The sequence below is a fragment of the Hemitrygon akajei genome, unplaced genomic scaffold (assembly GCF_048418815.1).
Source record: "Hemitrygon akajei unplaced genomic scaffold, sHemAka1.3 Scf000033, whole genome shotgun sequence".
NCBI classification, from domain to species: Eukaryota; Metazoa; Chordata; class Chondrichthyes; order Myliobatiformes; family Dasyatidae; genus Hemitrygon; species Hemitrygon akajei.
Genome location: NW_027331919.1, coordinates 18,389,818 through 18,410,373, shown reverse-complemented (window position 1 = coordinate 18,410,373; position 20,556 = coordinate 18,389,818). Strand labels below are relative to the sequence as shown.

General features: G+C 47.7%; 1 protein-coding gene across 1 annotated transcript in view; it reads left to right on the top strand.

Moving 5' to 3' along the window:
* The first annotated feature begins 471 nt into the window (after window positions 1-471).
* LOC140719904 (C-type lectin domain family 4 member A-like) overlaps window positions 472-20,556 on the top strand; it is a 29,593-nt gene continuing 9,508 nt past the window's right edge. The window contains exons 1-5 of the mRNA XM_073034829.1: window positions 472-511; window positions 4,275-4,358; window positions 5,115-5,183; window positions 12,784-12,900; window positions 13,787-13,918. Of these exons, the coding sequence (XP_072890930.1) occupies window positions 4,298-4,358; window positions 5,115-5,183; window positions 12,784-12,900; window positions 13,787-13,918 (379 nt within the window). The 5' untranslated portion in view covers window positions 472-511; window positions 4,275-4,297. The remainder of the gene's footprint in view (window positions 512-4,274; window positions 4,359-5,114; window positions 5,184-12,783; window positions 12,901-13,786; window positions 13,919-20,556) is intronic.

Genomic DNA, 20,556 nt, shown 5'->3' with positions numbered 1-20,556 from the left:
CCTCCCTTCAGTGGTATTGGTCCTCCTGTGGTTCAGGTGTACGCCTTAACTTTTGTACAGGTCCCACATTCCCAGTGAACCGGAAATCTGAAACTCTGCCCCAAATTCCAGTTCCTCAGACACGCGTTCATCCTTCAGAGCATCCTGTTCTTACCCGCACTGGCACATGGCACAGGTAGCAATCCTGAGATTACAACCTTTGAAGTCCTGCTTTTTAACTTCCTACCATGCTCTCTATACTCACTCTTCAGGACCTCCTCACTCCTTCTTCCTACTGTTGGTTCACCCTCTGGCCGTTCACCCTCCCAGTTCAGAATGCTGTGCACACGATCAGGGACATCCCTGACCCTGGCACCCGGGAGGAAACAAACCATCTGGGAGTCTCTGTCACGATTACAGAGCCTCCTGTCTGTACCTCTAACTATCGAGTCCCTTATCACTACCGCTCTCCTTTTCTTCACTGCAGAACCAGACTCAGTGCCAGAGATCATTCTGCCGAAACTTGTACCAGGTAAGTCACTATGCAAATCGGTATACGTGCTGTTGAGGACAATGGCGACAGGTGAGCCCTGCTTTGCCTGCCCTTTCCACTTCCCTGGCCTGACGGTAACCCAATTGCCTGTGCGCTGCTCCTTTGGCAAAGCTACCTCCCAGTAGTTACTATCTATAAACTTCTCATTCTCCGGAATGATCCAGAGGTCATCCAGCTCCTGCTCCAGTTCACAAACATGGTTTGACAGGAGCTGCAGCTGGATGCACCTCTTGCAGGTGTCGCTGTCAGGGACGCCAGAGGTCTCGCTGACTTCTCACTTCCTGCAAGAGGAGCATTCCAGCATCCTGCCTTGCATTGTCTCTACTCTAAACGAGCAAAATAAAATTTAACGGATTAAGGGAGCTAGGACATTACTCTCAGGGAAGAAGGAGGATGAGAGTAGACATGATAGAGGTGTACAAGATATTAAGAGGAATAGACAGTGTGCACAGCGGCGCCTCTTCCCCAGGGTACCACTGCTCAATACAAGAGGACCTGGCTTTAAGGTAAGGGGTGGAAAGTTAGAGTGGGATATTAGAGGAAGGTTTGTTTTACCCAGAGGGTGGTTGGTGCGTGTAATGCACTGCCTGAGTAAGTGGTGGAGACAGATACACTAGTGAAATTTATGAGACTACTAGACAGGTGTATGGAGGAAATTATGGTGGAGTGTTATATGGGAGGCAGAGTTTGAAGATCGGCACAACATTTTGGGCCGAATGTCATGCACTGTGCTATATTGTTCTTTGACTGAGGAGGACAGTGAGTTAGAAAAACATAGGAGTGATGGGTAGAGCGAGGGAGCTGGGGAAAGGAGCGAACCTGAACCATATTAGAGGCATCATGGAGGGTAGAGAGGGAGTGCGAAAGGGCAAATGGGCAGAGATGTACAGGGGGATAGCGGGGAAAAAGAGATGGGAGAGTGAAGACTAAGGTTGTTCGGAGAGAGAGAAAGGAGGCGATAGAAAGGGAGATGAGAGGAGGGGGGAAGAAACTTTTAGTGAGGTGGAAAAGCGTACATTGAGAGGGAAACGAAGATGTGCGGTAGGGATACTGGGAGGTGAGAGAGAGGAGGAAAGGTTGGGGAAGGGGAGAAGCAGGGGAGTAGGATGTGGGAAGAATGGAGGGCAGTGGTGGGGGCGAGAAGGTGAAGGCGACAGAGGGAGGGAGACAGATGAGGAAGGAGGACATCAACGGGACTGAGGCGGGGAAGGGGCAAGGAGGGGACAATAGAGATTTTGGAGGTGGAGGAGAGAGAAGACCGTAAGACCATAAGACTAAAAGCCAAAGGAGCCTAAGTCGGCCATTCGGCCCATCGAGTCTGCTCTGCCATTTCATCATGAGCTGATCCAATCTCCCCTTTAGTCCCACTCCCCCGCCTTCTCACCATAACCTTGGATGCATTGACTATTCAGATACCTATCAATCTCTGCCTTAAATACACCCAATGACAGCCTCCACTGCCGCCCGTGGCAACAAATTCCACAGATTCCGCACCCTCTGGCTAAAAAAACAAAATAGCAGGAGAGGTGAAAATAAGTGAAGGTGAGCCAGTGGGTCTGAGGAGTGAGGTCAGGACGTCCGTCACCTCCGGCCACCTCCGTAAATCATTCCCGCAACTCCCGTTCCGTAATTCCTCTCCTGTTCCTCGGTGCGCCGGAGGGATTACCCCATACCGTACGGTCATGGGAGTACCCTCTCCTCGTCCTTCTCCTCTTCCCCACTCGTCCCCCTCTAATATCATTCTCCACTCTGACCCTCCGCGACCTCTCCGGCGCTCTCTCCCTCACCTTAACTGTCCTGTGTGAAAGGCGGCGGCTCCCGCAGAGGGAAATCGGGAGGTGAAGGGGGTGCGAAAGGTGGGGGGTGAAAAAGAATTGGAACGCGAAAGGTGGAGGAAACTCGTCCTTGGAATCCCGGCTCCTGGGGAAGTCCGGAAAAGCTGCCTGGCCTTCGCAATTCCACTCGTCCTCCCACCCCGGAGGGAGGTGACTGCCCACCAGCGTGGTGCGATGCCCGAGTGGACAGGACGGGTGGGGCTCCCTCAACACAGCGCTCCGCAGTGCTGTACCCAGCACGACATCGGGAACTGAGGAGAGCCGTGTAGAGGGAAAGTGATGGAGGGGAATGGAGGAAGGGAGGAAGCGAGCGGGAGGGGAGAAGTAAGAATGACGGAGGTGCATGAGGAAAGGGGAGAGAAGCGGTGAAGGGAGGGCGGACAGGTGTGGGGAAGGGAAGGTAGGTGTTGGACGGGGTGTTGAGATGAGGGAAATGGAGAGGTTGAGAGGTGGTGGGGAGGGAGGAGAGGCAAGGAGGGAAGAAAGTGCAGATACGGGCGATGTTGGGACAGGGGAGAGAGGGAGTGAGTGTGGCAGACGTAAGTAGGAGAGAGGGCAAAAGGAAAAGAGGAACGATGTGGTACAAGAGAAGGGGAGGATTGGGTGGAGGATTTAGGAAGGGAGGGATGGATATTGGGCGACGGAGGGTGAGGGCGGGAATTGGGAAGAAGGGAGAGTGATTCCGGCAGACGGCTGTAAGTCCCGGGCTGAACTTTACCAAATTCACAAACACCACCCCCCACCCCCGAAAAAGCGGAATGGAGAGGGATTATGCAGGGAACTGTGATCGGGGTGCAAAAAGTGGATAGGCTGGGGGGGTATCTCCAGTTTGGGGGTGACACGGCTGGTGGAGAGGAGAAAGAGAAAGCCGCAGACAAATGGGGAAGTGGGTTGAGAGTGGGGGAAGGTGGGAGAGAAGGAAGAGAGGTATGGTGGAGACAAAGGTGTGTGAGAGCGAAGTGTCATGGAATAAAGAATGGAAGATAGAGTGCCCCACTGGAAGAGAAAGACGAGTACACCCCGTGGGGGACACGAGTTTCCAGGGGAGCTGTTCACGTTACTCGGAAGGAGGGGGAGCTCACTCACCTCGGTGGGGCATGGGTGTTTGTCCTGGGGCTGTGGTTTCTCGCAGACAGAGCGTCTGAAGTACCGACGATGAGCAGGAGCAGTGGGAGTGCCCTTTGCGCAAACCATGAACCAACCGGGAGATGTAAATCTCCTGAAGAATAGAGGCTCTGTATGAGTGAAACAAATCACATCGACTTTCCTTCCACCCGCCCTCCTTCTCTACCTCCCACCGTCTAATCGTTTCGTCTCTCTCCCCATTCGACTGCTCTCTCCATTATCGTCTACATTCCTTCTCCCTCATCCCTCCCTTTCCTGTACTCCTCTTTCTTCTCTCTACCAAACACTCTCTCCTTCCTATCCTCCTCTCCGCTCCTCTCATTCCATTCCTGCCTCTCTTCCTCCCGTTTACACATCCCCACATTTCTCCCTCTCTCTCCCAAACCCCTCTCCCTCTATTTCTCTACCCATCATCCTCTTCCTCCGTTTTCTCATCTCCATCGCTCTTATCTTCCCTTCACTTCCGCCTTACTCCCATCACTTCCCTCTCCCCCTCCACCCACTCACTCCACAATACCCACTTCTCTCTCCGCCAACACCCGATCACTCCCCCCTCTCCCTCCCCCTCTTTCAACCCACTCTCACTACTCTTCTCTGCGCCACTCTTATCTCCGTGGGCCACACTCTCGAACACTCTCAATCCCTCTCCACGGCACCTCCCCCACCGCCTGCTCTCGGTTCCTCTTTATCAGCTGCTCATCTCGTGTTTGTTGGCGTCGGTCTGACTCCCCTGTCAAAACAGGCTTCCTTTGACAACGGTTAATTCTCCTTCCTGAGCTCAGAGACGCAGAGGATCCTCGACGGGATGGACGACAGCGAGACTTACATGAATGTGAAGTTCACAAAAACACGCTCTTCTTCCCGAGGTGAGTGGGGCAGAGAGACGGAGGGAGGGAGATTCACTCTGTGGCTGACCCCGGGAGTGTGTGATGCGACGGTGTGGAGGGAGATTCACTCTGTGTCTGACCCCGGGAGAGTGTGATGGGACGGTGCGGAGGGAGCTTCACTCTGTGTCTGACCCCGGGAGTGTGTGATGGGACGGTGCGGAGGGAGCCCACTAAAATCTATTTTTTATCCCCTCTCGCCCCTTCGTTCTTCTCTCCCTTCTCTTACTCTGTACAATACTTATCTCTTCCCACATTTTCTCTCCCTTTCCCTCTCACGCTCATTCTTCTTGCCCTCTCTTCTCCGCTCTCTTGTCCTCACTCTGACCCTTGTCCACCATCACCCTCTCTCATTTCTCTGTCTCCCTTCTCCCCATGTTGTTCTCTTTCTCTCGCTCCCCTCTAACGCCCCCTCCTCTCTCTCCCTACTAAACCACAGACTCCCACCCTGCCCACTCTCCCCCGCCATGTCTCTCACGCTATTCCCTCTATTCCTTCTCTCCCACTCTCTCTTTTTCTCTTCCTCCCTCCCTTCTTTCCTGCCTCCATCTCGCTTACACATTCAGCCCGCTCGCTAACTATCTCCGAGCCTCTCTCTACTCCTTCTACACCGAGATGAACATTCGGAAAGCGAACGCCTCATCAATACAGAAACAGGTCTGTTACTCCACTGTGCACCTCACTGTCCCCGAATCTCTGCTGCGCTCTCACTCTTCCTTGTCTATCTTTCTCTCGCAGACCATCAGACCTCCACCAACACAAAGCTGAACATTCGGAAAGTCGAACCCCTCATCAATATACAAACAGGTCAGTGATGCAACAACGACGTCATTCTGGAGGGCTCACATGTCATACTCCGAAAGGCCCTAGAGTATAATGTATTCGTCTCCACCAATTCTCTGGCAGCTCCATCCGCAGACTGACCACCATCTGGGTAACAAACGGTTGTCAATCGGCTCACCAGTTGAATCTTTTTTCCCCTCTCTCCTCATACCAGTGCGCTCTGGCTCCCGATTGTCCAGATCTAGGGGATATAATTGCACCCATTCACTCTGTCTGTGCTCCTCATGGCTTTATATACCCCTGAAAGGTCATCCCTGCGCTACAAGGAATAAAGTCGCAATCACAACCTCTTTCCCGAACTCAGACCCTGGAGTCCCGGCAACGTCGTCGTGAATCTCCCCGTGCACTCATTTCCAGTTTGATGACATCTGTCCGGGAACAGGACGGCCAACACTGAACACCGTACTCCACGTGTATCGACGTCATGTACAACTGCAACATGGTCACCTGACTCCTGTACTCGGTGACACTCTGATGAAGGTCTGCGTTCAGACCCATTCTTCACCGCCCTGTCTACCTGTGACTTCACTTTCTGGGAACCGTGTTCCTGGACCGCGGGTACTTCTGTTCTCCAACACTCATCAGTGTTCCTCCGGAACTCTGTGAAAGTCCGACCCTGGGCTGTCTGACTGAAATACCATAACTCGCACTGATCCGACTTAAACTGCATTTGCTTCTGCTAGTGACGGATTCCCAGTCTGAGAAAGGAACTGCAACCTTAAACCTTCCCTCCTCACACCGCCCCAATTGTGTATCAGTCGGTCAATCGTGCCTGCACCGCGCCCATCTTCCAGCGCGGTATACCATCTGGGACATTGTTAAAATCTGGGTACATTACATCTACCATCCCGATTTGGTCGGTCCTCCGCAATCAAATAAGTCAGAAATATCTCCTGGGTTCCACATCATCATCCAGAGCAGGCAACCATCTAAGCACTTGTTCATATCGTGTTAAATACGATACATACGCTACCGGTGCTTGACATGTCATCTCCGGTAAAATCAGCCCGACAACTCACCCCGGGTCTCACAACATTCAGAATCTCCCTGCCTCTTCTATCTTCCACCATCCCTCTATTCCCTTCTCCCTCCCTCTGTCACTGCTCCGTTCCTCCTACGTCTCTCCCTACCTCCCTCTCTTCCATCTTCCAGAGCGATCAACTATCTGCGACCTTGTGAAGGGACTTGTCAAATTCAGCGTACATTATGCCTACCAATCTGCAGAAATCAGTCAGTAAACTCTCCCTGGTCCCCACACCATTCTACAGATTAGCTTACAACTGGAAACAATAAACGCCTTATTGAGTTCCCTACACATCAGGTCTACCACCCTGCTCTCATGAACCGTCCTGGTTCCTCAATCCTCATATTGAAACTGCAGAACACTGTGGACACAGCTGAGCACATCGCGGCAACCTGCCTCCCCTCCAGGAACTCTGTCCGCACCTCCTGCTGTCATCATCATCAAAGAACCAACCCCACTACCCGGTCACGCTGTCTTCTGCACCCAGCCCATGGGAAAGAAGATACGAAAGCATGTCTCACTAGAACATAGAACATAGAAATTTATAGCACATTACAGGCGCTTCGGCCCACAATGTTGTGCCGACCGATCACTCAACCTATTCTCATAATGTACGCTATCCAATCCAGGCAACTACCTTGTAAATCTCCTCTGTACTCTCGCTACAGTGTCCACATCCTTCATGTAGTGCGGTGAGCACAACTGAACACAGTGCTCCAAGTGGGATCTGACCACGGTCTTCTATAGATGTAACTAGGCTCAAGGAGGGTTTCTATCCAACTGTTATCAGGCTATCGAACAGTCCCATATTAGGAAATTAGGGACGCTGAACCTCACAATCGTCACCTCGTGGCTCTTCCACCTTACTGTCTGCCTGCATGCACTTTCTCTGTAACTGTGACACTTTATTCTGCATTCTGTGACTGATGCACCGCCTTATATTCCAGCGAAGTGATCTGTATCTCTGGAAGTTACTGGGACTTGTCTTGTTTCTGATGAAAATAAGTGATATGGTTGAAAACGTAGATGGGGGCTTCGTAGTTCTACACATGATACATGAAGTTAAATGGTGTTGTGGACCGTGTAGAAGATCTGCAAAGATTTCAGTAGGATGTGGATCAGTTTCTGATATGGGTTGGAGAAATGGCAGGATGAGCTTAACCCGGACAAACTCAGAAGTTGAACTTCGGTAAGTCAAATGGTAAGAGATGGCGCACTATTAACGACAAGAACCAATACAGTGTTGATTATCATAGTGATGCCGGGGTCCAGTTCCATTGTTCGTGGCCATGCTTACTGACAGGGACGTATGCAGGTACATAGCATTCCTGCCTGTATTACGCTGCATCACGCGTATTATATGAGGATTGGGAAACTTTTAGAAACTTGCAGGAGGAAACTAAGAAGGTCACTAGGAAGGAAAAGATGAATTATGAAAGGAAGCTGGCAGCGAATATCAAAGAAGATACTAAAATAATGGCATGTTGTAGAAAGCTAATGGCATGTTGTCCTTCATAACAAGCAGAGTTGAGTATATGAGCAAAGAGGTCGTTCTGCCGTTGAACAGGGCCCAGGTGACACCACTCGGAGTACTGTGTGCAGTTTTGGTCTCCAATTTTGAGGTTGGTCATTCTTGGTATTGAGGTAGTGCAGTGTAGGTTCACGAGGTTAATTCCCGGGTTGGCGACACTGTCATACATTGAAAGATTGGAGCGACTGGACTTGTATACACCAGGATTTGGAAAGATGAGAAGGCATCTGATTGAACCATATAAAGGTGTGAAGGGATTGTACACGCTAAAGGCAGTAAATATGTTCCCGAAGTTGGGGGAGTAGAGAACTAGAAGCCACCGTTGAAGAATAAGGGGTAGGCCATTTAGAGGATTTTTTTTTCACCCAGCGAATTGTGGAACTGTGGAATGCTCTGCCTCAGGGGGCAGTGCAGATCAGTTCTCGGGATGCTTTCAGGAAACAGTTAGATAGAGCTCTTAAAGATAGCGGAGTCAAGGGATACGGGGAAAATGCAAGAACGGGATACTGATTGTGGATGATCAGCCATGATCGCAGTAAATGGGCGCTGCTAGCTCGAAGGGCCGAATGGCCTTCTCCTGCACCTATTGTCTATCGTCTACTAAATGTTTTTTTTTAATGTATATGAAGGGTAAAAGAGAGTCAAGGGTAGATATTTGACAAACAGAAAACGTTGCTGGGGATATTGTAATGAGAGACCCAGAGAAGACACAGGAACTGAATGTATCCTTTGCACTGGATTTCACAGTGGAAGGTCTGCAGTATACCAGACATTCAAGAGTGTCAGGGAAATGAAGTCTCTGCAATGAAAGTTACGACTGAGAAGATGCTCAGGAAGCTTAATGGTCTGAGGGTGGGTAAATCTACTGGACCGACGGAATGCAGCCTCGGGTTCAGAAGAAAGTAGCTGGAGTGATTGCGGAGGCAATGATCTTCCAGGAATCGATAGATTCTGGCATTGTACCGGATGACTGGAAAATTGCAAATGTTACTCCGCTATTTAGGTAGGGTGTACGCAGCAGAAAGGAAACTATAGAACTGTTAGCCTGACAGCAGAGTTTGGAAAGTTGTTGGAATCCATTGATATAGACAAACTGTGCGCTCTAATCCTCGATTCTCCAAGTCTATGGAAAATGACTCTGCGCATTCACATTGTTTGTGCCCCACGTGGTTTTATAAACCTCTGTACGTCACCCATGAACTCCAAGGTATAAAATCCTAACCTCCCCGAATTATCTCTATAACTCGGTCCCTCGAGTCTCGGCAATATTCCCGTAAAGCTCCTTCTGCAATCTTTGCTGCTCAGTGGCATTTCTCCTAGCGCAGGTGGACAAACACTGTTCTCCAAGGGTGACCTACCCTACATCTTGTACAACTGCAAAGTCATCTCTCGACTCCTGTATTCAGAGCCCTGATTGATGAAGATGCAATCTTCACCGCCATATCCAACCTTGACCTCAATTTCTGGGAACCGTTTATCCGTAGCCGTGAGTGCATCTATTCTATAACACTTACCATTGTTCCTCCTGTTCACTGTGAATGCCCCACCCTAGCTTGTCTTTCTGAAATACAACAGTTCGCACTGATCTCAGTCCATAACCGCCCATTCCTTTCCTGTCCGCATACCTATCCAATTTTTTTTATTTAAATGACAATAACGAACCTGCCTCCACCACTACTCCTGGAATCTCGTTCCACACAGAGCTACCACTCTCTGTGTAAGAGGTCCACCCTCGTGTTACCCATAAACTTTCGCACCTTAACTCTCAACTCATGTCCTCTTGTTTGAACCTCCACTACTCTTAATGAAAAACGGCTATCCACGTCAACTCTATGTATCCCCCTCATAATTTTAAATACCTCTATCAAGACCCCCCTCAATCTTCTCTGCTCCAAAGAACAAAGAGCTAACATGTTCAACCTGTCTCTGTATCTCAGCTGTTGAAACCCAGGAAACATTCTAGTAAATGTCCTCCATACTCTCTGTATTTTGTTGAAATTTTTCCTATAATTCGGTGACCAGAACTGTACACAATAGTCCATATTTGGCCTGATCAATTCCTTGTACAATTTTAACATTACATCCCAACTCCTATACTCAATGCTCTAATTTGTAAAGGCCAGCATTCCAAAAGCTTTCTTCACCACCCTATACACATGGGATTACACCTTCAGGGAACAATGCACAATTATTCCTAGATCATTCTGTTCTACTGCATTCCTCAGTGCTCTCATATTGACCATGTATATCCTATTTTGATTTGTCCTACCAAAATGTAGCATCTCACACTTAACAGCATTAAACTCCATGTGCCATCTTTCAACCCATTCTTCTAACTCGCCTGAATCTCTCTGCAAGATTTGAAAACCTACTTCATTCCCCACAACGCCACCTATCTTAGTATCATCTGCATACTTAATAATCCAACTTAACACCCCAACATCCAGATAATTAATGTATATGACAAAAAAAAAATGGACCCAGTACAGATCCCTGAGGCACACCACTACTCACCGGCCTCCAACCTGACAAACAGTTATCCACCACTACTCTCTGGCGTCTCCCATCCAGCCATGTGAATCCATTTTACTTCTTCAATATCAATACCGACTGATCCTTCCTAACTGACCTTACGTGTGGTACTTTGTCAAAGGCCTTACTGAAATCCATATAGACAACATCCACTGCTTTACACTCGTCAACTTTCCTTGTAAACCCTACAAAAAATTCAATAAGATTTGTCAAACATGACCTTCCACGCATAAATCCATTTGACTGTTCCTAATCAGAGCGTGTCTATCCTGATAATTATATATACAATCTCTAAGAATACTATCCATTAATTTATACACCACTGACGTCAAACATACAGGCTGATAATTGCTCGGTTTAATCTTATAACTTTTTTTAAACAATGGATCCACATGAGCAATACGCCAATCCTACGGAACAATCCCCGTTTCTAATGTAATTTGAAATATTTTGTCAGTGCCTCTGATATTTCTGCACCAACTTCACTCAAGTTCCTAGGTAAATCCCAACTGGACCAGGAGACTTATCGACTTTTATAATTTTTAAAAGCGCTAGTATTTTTATAATCATAGTTTCCATAACTACCCTACTAGTTTCCCTTACCTTACACAAATCAATATCCTTCTCTTTAGTGAATACCGAAGAAAAGAAAACGTTCAAAATTTCCCCCCTCTCTTTTGACACCACACATGATTCTCTAAGGGACGAATTTTATCCGTCACTGTCATTTTGCTTTTCATATAACTGTAGAAATCATTTGGATTTACTTTCACCTTACTTGCCAAAGCAACCTCATAGCTTCTTTTAGCTTTTCTAATTTATTTCTTTAGATATTTTTTACATACTTTATATTCCTCGAGCACCACATTTACACCATGCTACCTATATTTATTATAGATATCTCTCCTTTATCCGAGCAAAGTTTCCAATATCCCATGAAAACCATAGCCCTCTAAAACCTTTAACCTTTCCTTTCAACCTAACAGGAACATAAAAATTCTGTACCCTCAAAATATCACATTTAAATGACCGCCATTTCTCTATAACATCCTTCCCCTAAAACAAATTGTCCCAATCCACTCCTCCTAAATCCTTTCGCATCTCCTCAAATTTAGCCATTCTCCGATCAAAAATCTCAACCCTGGGTCCAGTCCTATCCTGCTCCATAATTATATTGAAAGTAATGGCATTGTGATCACTGGATCCGAAGTGCTCCCCAACACAAACCTCCGTCACCTGACCTATTTCATTCCCTAACAGAAGATCCAACACGGCCCCTTCTCTCGTTTGTTCCCCAAGTATTGCTGCAAAAACTATCCTGCACACATTATACAGACTCCGAACTATCCATCCCTTTGACTGTATGGGCTTCATAGTCTATGTGTGGAAAATTCAAATCTCCCACAATCACAGCCTTGTGTTTACTACAAATATCTGCCACCTCCTTGCACATTTGTTCCTCCTATTCTCGTTCCCCGTTAGGTTGTCTATAATACACCCCTATAAATGTACTACACCTTTCCCATTCCCATTCCTTAATTCCACCCAGAAGCACGACGAGCCCTCTAATCTATCCTGCCAGAGCAACGTTGTAATATTTTCTATGACAAGCAAAGAAACACCTCCCCCTCTTGTCCCTCTGATTCTATCACACCTGAAGCAACGAAATCCAAGAATATTTAGTTGCCAATCACCCCGGTCCTGCAATCATGTTTCACTAATAGCTACAACATCGTATTTCCATGTATCAATCCATGCTCTAAGCTCATCCACATTTCTTACAATGCTCCCAGCATTAAAATAAATGCATTTAAGAAATTCCCAAACTCGTCCTCTCTGTTTATCTCTAACAGTACAAAGAACTTTACTGTCTTCTTTTTCTTCCTTCTCCCATACATCTGTTCCTACACTCTGGTTCCCCTCCCCCCTCATAGCTAGTTTAAATCCCGAGCCTCACCTGCCTCTGAGCAAACCTTACCCTGCAACAAGTCCCTGACCTCCCGCACCATTCCAGTAACTGTAAAATCCGATCCCTCAACTCCTGAAAGCCTCCTCAGCCATGTCTGCAGCCACGTGTTGATCAGCACTATCTTACTATTTCTAAACCCACCTGAACGTGGCACTAGTAGCAATCCTGAGATTGCTCTCCTGGAGGTCCTGTCCTTTAACTTAAATCGAGCCCAAGCTCTTAAGCCTTCACATTGCTCCCGGCTCACTCTTGTGCCTGCTGTACAAGTCTGTGTTCCTTTTAAATCTTCCGCTCTTCACTGCCCGACGTCACACGCCTGCGCAGTCCCGCATCTCTTACCCCAATGAGAAAAAAAAATCAAAATGGCTCCCTCTTCTCACGCCGCCATTCGCTCTCTCCCTTCTCTTTTCGTTTTCTTTCTCCCATTCTCTCACATTTTCCCGCCCATCGCTCCCCTCTCACCATAACCTTACTTCTACTTCTGTTCATCTGAATGGTCTCTCCACAGGTCCGCATAAACAGGAGCCGAACGAGAACTTCGGAAATAGACCGGACCGTAGAATCTGCATACTCTGCCTAGTTACGTCCATCCTCTTCACGATAGTGGTCGGGCTGTCGATCCATGGTGAGTCAAACGGACTCTGGTTGGAGTCAGACCGTAAACTAACAGTGTGGAATGAAACGTGAGTGTAAAACCTCACAGTGACACGGACTCACTGCTCAACGTGTCACAACACGTACCTCAGCATGACACCGACACTTACCTCACAGTGACACGGAGACACCACTCACTGTGACACGTACACGCTCCTCAATGTGGCCCGTCCGGCTCCGCACCGTGACAAAGACTCACACTACACTGTCACACCCCTTACTGAGACGGTATAACATAACACCGATGCACCACTCACAGAGGGAATTACCCACACCTCACCCTGACACAAGCAAACCCTTACCGCAATAGCGACACAGAAATTCACAGCGAAACCCACATAGTACACTCCGTGACATCGGCGCACACCTCAGCGTGACACCATCACACCTACCGTAGCGATGACATGCCTCTCACCGTGACAAAGACACACCCCACACCATGACACAGATACTCCAACACCGTCACACCACAAGGTCCCTCACACTGACATTTCTGTCGCCATGACATCGAGATGCACTTCATTGTGTCCCGGTATACCTCCCTCCGGGGCACAGGAACTCCTAGCACAGTGACAACGACACGATCCTCACAGGAACTCTGAGATACTCCGTACGATACTGACGCAGAACCCCATGGTAACAACAAAAACATCACCAGGACATTGATAAACCCTCAGCGTGACACAGACACGTCCCTCAACCTGGCGCCGACACCTCTCACTGTGCCCTTAGCACATCCTTCACTGTGACAACCTTCACCGTGGCACTGACACAACACTCTCTGTGACCCGTTCGGTAGCGTGACGCTGACTCACGTGTCACTGTAAACGCTAAACATCCTTCACCATCTCTCTCAGTATCGCAGATTCGTCAGTCTCTTAAACGAATGCACAGCGATCTCCATCACCAGTTCACTGAGATGGAAACGAAGTACAGATCTATCAACGAAACCAAGGCTCAAATCTGTGAATTTTTGATCAGCAGAAGAGGTGAGGCATCATCCCCCACTTTCACCCGCTCCTCATCACAGGGCAGGCATGGAGAGAGGAAGTGTGTGAACAGATGGTAATAGAGGGTGATTCACTATGTGTTTGACCCGGTGATAGGGTGATGGGGCTGCGTGGAGGAAGTTTCACTCTGTCACTGAATCCAGGAGAGTGTGATGGGACGGTGTGGAGGGAGATTTACTCTGTGTCTGACCCCGGGAGTGTGTGATGGGACGGTGTGGAGGGAGATTCACTCTGTGTCTGACGCCGGGAGTGTGTGATGGGACGGTGTGGATAGAGCTTCACTCTGTCTGACTCCGAGATTGCGTGATGGGACAGTGCAGAGGGACTTTCATTCTATTTGACACCGGTTTCTGTAATTGGATATTGTGGATGGAGTCTCACCCCGTGACTGTGCCATGGGAGGAGGTGGAGGTAGCATTGCTTTGTGTGAGAACTCAGGTGTGTGTGATAGGACGGTTCAGAGACAGCTTCACTCTGTGACTCGCCAGGAACTGTGTGATGGGAGGTAAGGAGTGAGATTCACACTGTGTTAAACTCGGGAATATGTGATCGGACCGTGTAGAGGCAGCTTCCCTCTGTTTCTGACACTTTGCTCTGTGGTGTGTTGAGAATCCTTAGAGGGACAATCTCTCTCATTCTCAGACAGCGGGTGAGCTAAAAACGCTATCAGGTAGAGAGGGGCATAGTCATATCTTCGGCAGTTTGAACAGGGCGTTCAAGCGCCTGAAGGTCCGCCTCGGAGACAGCAGGAGAGTTTAAGGAAAACGAACAGATTAACGGAGCGGGAGACAGAGTAGGAAGGCTTTCACTCCAGAGGCTTCGGTGAGCAGAGACTGAGGACGAGATTGCTCCCTGTGAGGTAAGGCCAGGTATGGTCCGTTAATTAATCTATTTAGTTTAGAATTAGGTATTGGAGGCAGCAGTTAGGGCAGCTGAGTGCTCAGTTTGCGGAATGTGGGAAATCAGGGCGAGCGCTTTTGTCCCTGATGACTACACCTGTAATAGGTGCATCCAGCTGCACCTTCTAACAAACCAGGTTAGGGAACTGGAGCTGGAGCTGGATCAACTTCGGATCATTCGTGACACAGAGGCAGAAATAGACAAGAGCTTCAGGGAGATAGTCACCCCTAAGAGTCAGGAGACTGGTAGATGGGTGACTGTCATGAGAGGGAAGGGGAAGAGACAGGAAGAGCAGAGCACCCCTGTGGCCGTTCCCATCAACAATAAATACACCGTTTTGGATGCTGTTAGTGGGGACGACCTACCAGGGACAAGATGCAGTGGTCACGTCTCTGGCACCGAGACTGGACCCTCAGCTCAGAAGGGAAGGAGGGAAAAGAGGAGAGCAGTAGTGGTAGGGGATTCAATAGTTGGGGGGGGGCAGATAAGAGGTTCTGTGGGAGAGATTGAGAATCTCGGATAGTCTGTTGCTTCCCTGGTGACAGGGTCCGCCATATCTCGATCGAGTTCTCAGTATTCTCAAGAGGGAGGGTGAGCAGCAAGATGTTGTTGTCTATATAGGGACCAGTGACGTGGATAGGAAGAAGGAGGAGGTCCTGCAAAAGGAGTTCAGGGTGTTAGGTGCAAGTTGAAACAGAGGACCGCCAGGGTTGGAATCTCAGGATTACTACCAGTGCCGCTTGCTAGTGAGGCGGGAAATAGGTGATAATGCAGCTAAATAGGTGGCTAAGGAGTTGGTGCAGGAGGGAGGGCTTCATGTATCTGGACAATTGGGTCTGGTACCTCTTCCGACGGGACTGGTTGCAACTGAACTGTAGCGGGACTAAACTCCTTGCGGGAAGTTTTGCCAGCGCTGCTCCGTGAGTTTTAAACTAGATTTGCAAGGGGAGGGGAACCAGAGTGTTAGAACAGATAGCGAGGTGGAGGAGGGTAAAAGTCATACGAGAACTGCAAGTACAGTACATGGAGTAAAACCAGATCTAGCATTTGAGGAAAGAGAAACAGAATAAAGGTTGTAAAGGTAGTTAGGTAGAAGGGCTAAAGTGCGTGTACTTCAATGCAAAAAACATCAGGAACAAAGGGGATGAATTGAGAGCTTGGATACATACATGGAATTATGATGTAGTGGCCATTACAGAGACTTGACTGGTACCAGGGCCGGATTGGATTCTCAATATTCCTGAATTTCAGTGCTTTAACAGGGATGGGCGGGGGCGGAGGGTGGAGTGGCGACATTACTGGTCAGGGATACTACGACAGCTACAGAAAAGTTGGGTAATGTTGCCGGATCCTCTTTTGAATCAGTATGGATGGAAGCCAGGAATAGGAAGGGAGCCGTTCCTCTGTTGGGAATATTCTATAGGCCCCTTGGTAGCAGCAGAGTGACCGAGGAGCAGATTGGGAGGCAGATTTTGGAAAGGTGCAAAAACAACAGGGTTGTTATCATAGGTGACTTTTACTTCCCTAATATTGATTGGCACTAAATTAGTTCCAATTGTTTAGATGGGCAGAGTTTGTTAAGTGTGTTTTCAGGACGGATTCTTGTCACAGTATGTTAAGAGGCCGACCGGGGGAATGTCATACTGGTTCTAATATAAGGTAACGAACCAAGTCAGGTCACAGATTTCAGTGGGTGAGCATCTGGGGGGCAGAGATCACTGCATTATCAAGGAAACGGACTGAATCAGAGAGGATCGTCTTTTTTTAATGGGGAACGGAAAACTATGAGGCTATAAGGCAAGAACTTGCGTGTGTATTGGGATGACGTTTTGCAGGGAAATGAACTGTGGACACGTGGTCGATATTTCGGGATCTCTTGCAGGATGTTAGGAATAAATTTGTCCCGGTGAGGAAAATAAAGAACGGTAGGGTGAAGGAACCATGAGTGACAAGTGAGGTGGGAAATCATTTCAGGTGGAAAAAGGCAGCCTGCATGAGGTTCAGGACGCGAGGATCAGATGTTTTTATTGAGGAATTTAGTGTAGCAAAAAAGGAGCTTAAGAAGCAAACTTTGAAGGGGTGAGGCAGGAACAAGCGAGAGAAAATTGGAAACAGATGTTCAAAGGGGAAAGCACAGAAGTAATGTGGGAGAAGTTTAGGGACCACTTGAGCTGGGTTCAGGATAGGTTTGCCCCACTGAGGCAAGGAAAAATGGTAGGAAAAGGGAAACGTGGCTGACGAAACATGTGAGGCAAGTCGTCAAGAGGCAAAAGGAAGCATAAGCTAGATATAACAAGAAGCAAGTAAGAGGGACTTATGAGAAATATAGCCAGGAAGGAGCTAAGGAAAGGACTTAGGAGAGCACGAAGGGGACATGAAAAGGCCTTGGCATGTAGGATTAAGGAGATCCCCAAGGCGTTCTATGCGTATGTGAAGAATAGGAGGATGACGAGAACGAAGATGGGACCGCAAAAGAATAAAGAGGGCAACATTTGCCAGGAAGTGGAGGAGGTTGGGGAGGTCCAACATTAATACTTTGTTTCAGTATTCACAAGAGAAAAGGATCTTGTTCAGGATGAATTGGAGGTACAGCGGGCCTGTGTGCTGGACAATGTGGAGATTAAGGAAGAAGAAGTGCTGGATCTTCTTAAATACATTCAGATTGATAAATCCCCAGGGCCGGTTATGATGCACATCAGGTTGTTGTGGGAAGAAAGAGAAGAGATCGCAAGGCCCTTCAGGAGAAACTCATCCAGAAAGTCATAAGGCATGGGATAAGTGGAGCCTTGGCTGTTTGGATAAAATAAAAACTGGCTTAAAGGAAGAAAGCAGAGGGTGGAAGGTAAGTGTTCTGCCTGGAGGTCGGTGACTAGTAGAGTGCCGCAGGGATCTGTCCATGAACCCATGCTATTTGAGATTTTTATTAATGATCTGGATGCAGAGGCGGAAGGATGCGTGAGTAAGTTTGCGGATGACACGAAAATTGGAGCAGTTGTGGATGAAGCTGCAGGTTGTCAAAGGTTACAAGAGGAAGCTGCAGGTTGTCAAAGGTTACAAGAGGATATAGACAGGCTGCAGAGTTGGGCAGAAAAATGGCAGTTGGAATTCAATCCGGGCAAGTGTGAGGTGATGCATTTTCGAAGGACAAACCAGAAGACTGAGTACAGGACTCATGATCAGTTACTTAAGAATGTAAATGAACAAAGGGATCTTGGGGTTCAAATCAATACATCCCTCTAGGTAGCTGCACAGGTTGATAGGGTATTTAAAAAGGCCTATGGGATGCTAGGCTTCATTAACAAGGGGATTGAGTTCAAGAGTAGAGAGATCATGTTGCAACTCTACAAATCTCTGGTGAGACCGCACTCTGAGTATCGTGTTCAATTCCGGTCACCTCATTATAGGAAGGATGTGGCAGCTATCGAGAGGGTGCAGAGGAGATTTACCAGGATGTTGCCTGGTTTGGTAGAGAAGTCATATGAAGCAAGGTTAGCAGAGCTGGGACTTTTCTCTTTGGAGCGTAGAAGAAAGAGAGGGATCTTGATAGAGGTCTACAAGAGGGATAGATACGGTGGATAATCAGTACCTGTTTCCCAGGGCGCCAATAGCAAACACCAGAGGGCATATCTTGTAGGGAGGTTTAGGGGAGACATCTGGGGTAAGTTTTTTACACAGAAGTTTGTTAGTGCCTGGAATGACTTGCCAGGAATGGTGGTGGAGGATAAAACAGTAGAGGTATTTAAGAACCTCCTGGACAGGCACATGGATGAAAGAAAAATTGAGGGTTATGGGGTTGTGTGGGTTTAATACTGTTTAAGAAATATATGGGTCGGCACAACATGGAGGGCTGAAGGGCCTGTACTCCACTGTAATGTTCTATATTTCTATGGTTCTAAGGTAGCTTAATGGCATGTAATGGTTAGGTTGTATAATACATCGCTGAGACCGAATTTGGAGTATTGTGTGCAGTTTCGGTCACCTAATTCCAGGAAGGATATTAATAAGGTTGAAAGAGTGCAGAGAAGGATGTTGCTGGGACTTGAGAAACTGAGTTACAGAGAAACGTTGAATAGGTTTGGACTTTATCCCTGGAGCACAGGAGAAAAAGGGGTGATTTGACAGAGGTGTATAAAATTATGTGGGTATAGATAGAGTGAATGCAAGCAGATTTTTCTTTCCACTGAGGCCAGGGGAGAAATAAAAGAAAAAAAAAACAGAGGTCGTCGGATAAGGGTGAAGGGGGAAAAGATTAAAGGGAACATTAGGTGGGGCTTCTTCACACAGAGAGTGGCGGGAGTGTGGAATGAGCTGCCAGATGAAGTGGTGAATGCGGGCTCACTTTTGACAGTTAAGAAAATCTTGGATAGGTACATGGATGAGAGGGGTTTGGAGGGATATGGCCCAGGTGCAGGTCTGTGGGACTCGGCAGAAAAATGGTTCGGCACAGCCAAGAAGGGCCAAAAAGCCTGTTTCTGTGCTGTAATGTTCTATAGTTCTATGTTTCTAAGGGGCTGAGGAGAGCAAGAAGGGGGTATGAGAAGGCGTTGGTGAATAGGGTAAAGGGAAACCCTAAGGCATTCTTTTATTATGTGTAGAACAAAGGGATGACAGGACTGAAAGTAGGACCGATTAGAGATAAAGGTGGGCAGATGTACATGGAGACTGTGGAATTGAGGGAGTTCCTCACAAATACTTGTTTCAGTATTCAGAAATGAGGGACAGCTTGATGACGGTGAGGACAATATGAGTGAGGTTGAAGATCTGGAGCATTTTTGATATTAAACGAGAAGAGGTGTAGGAGTTGTTAAAATGCACTAGCACGGATAAGTCCCCAGGGCCTGACTGAATATTCCCCAGGCTGCTCCAAGAGGCGAGGGAAGTGATTGCTGAGCTTCTGGCTAGGGTCTTTATGCCCTCGTAGTCCACGGGGATGGCACCAGTGGATTGGAGGGAGGCGGATATTATCCGCTTCTTCATAAAAGGTAGTAGAGATAGTCCGGGTAATTATAGACCAGCGAGCCTTTCGTCTGTGTTGGGAAAGCTGTTGGAAAAGATTCTTAGAGATAGGATCTATGGGCATTTAGTGATTTAGATGCATATCATATTTTTTACTGAGTTAAGTATTGTATGTAATTAGTTTTGCTACAACAAGTGTATGGGACATTGGAAAAAAGTTGAATTTCCCCATGGGGGTGAATAAAGTATCTATCTATCTATCTATCTATCTATCTATCTATCTATCTATCTATCTATCTATCTATCTATCTATCTATCTATCTATCTATCTATCTATCTATCTAATCATGGTCTGATCAGGGACAGTCAGCATGGCTTTGTGAAGAGCAGATTGTGCCTAACAAGCCTGAGAGAGTTCTTTGAGGAGGACAAGTCATATAGATGAGGGTAGTGCAGTGGATGTGCTCTCCATGGATTTTAGTAAGGCATTTGACAAGGATCCACATGGTAGGCTTATTCGGAAAGTCAGAAGGCATGGAATCCAGGGAAACTTGACCAGGTGGATTCAGAATTGGCTTGCCTGCAGAAAGCAGAGGGTCGTGGTGGAGGGAATACATTCAGACTGGACGGTTGTGAGCAGTGGTGTCCCACAAGGATCTGTTCTGGGACCTCTACTTTTCCTGATTTTTATTAACCACCTAGATGAGAGGTAGAATGGTGGCTTACCAAATTTGCAGACTACACAAAGGTTGGTGGTGTTG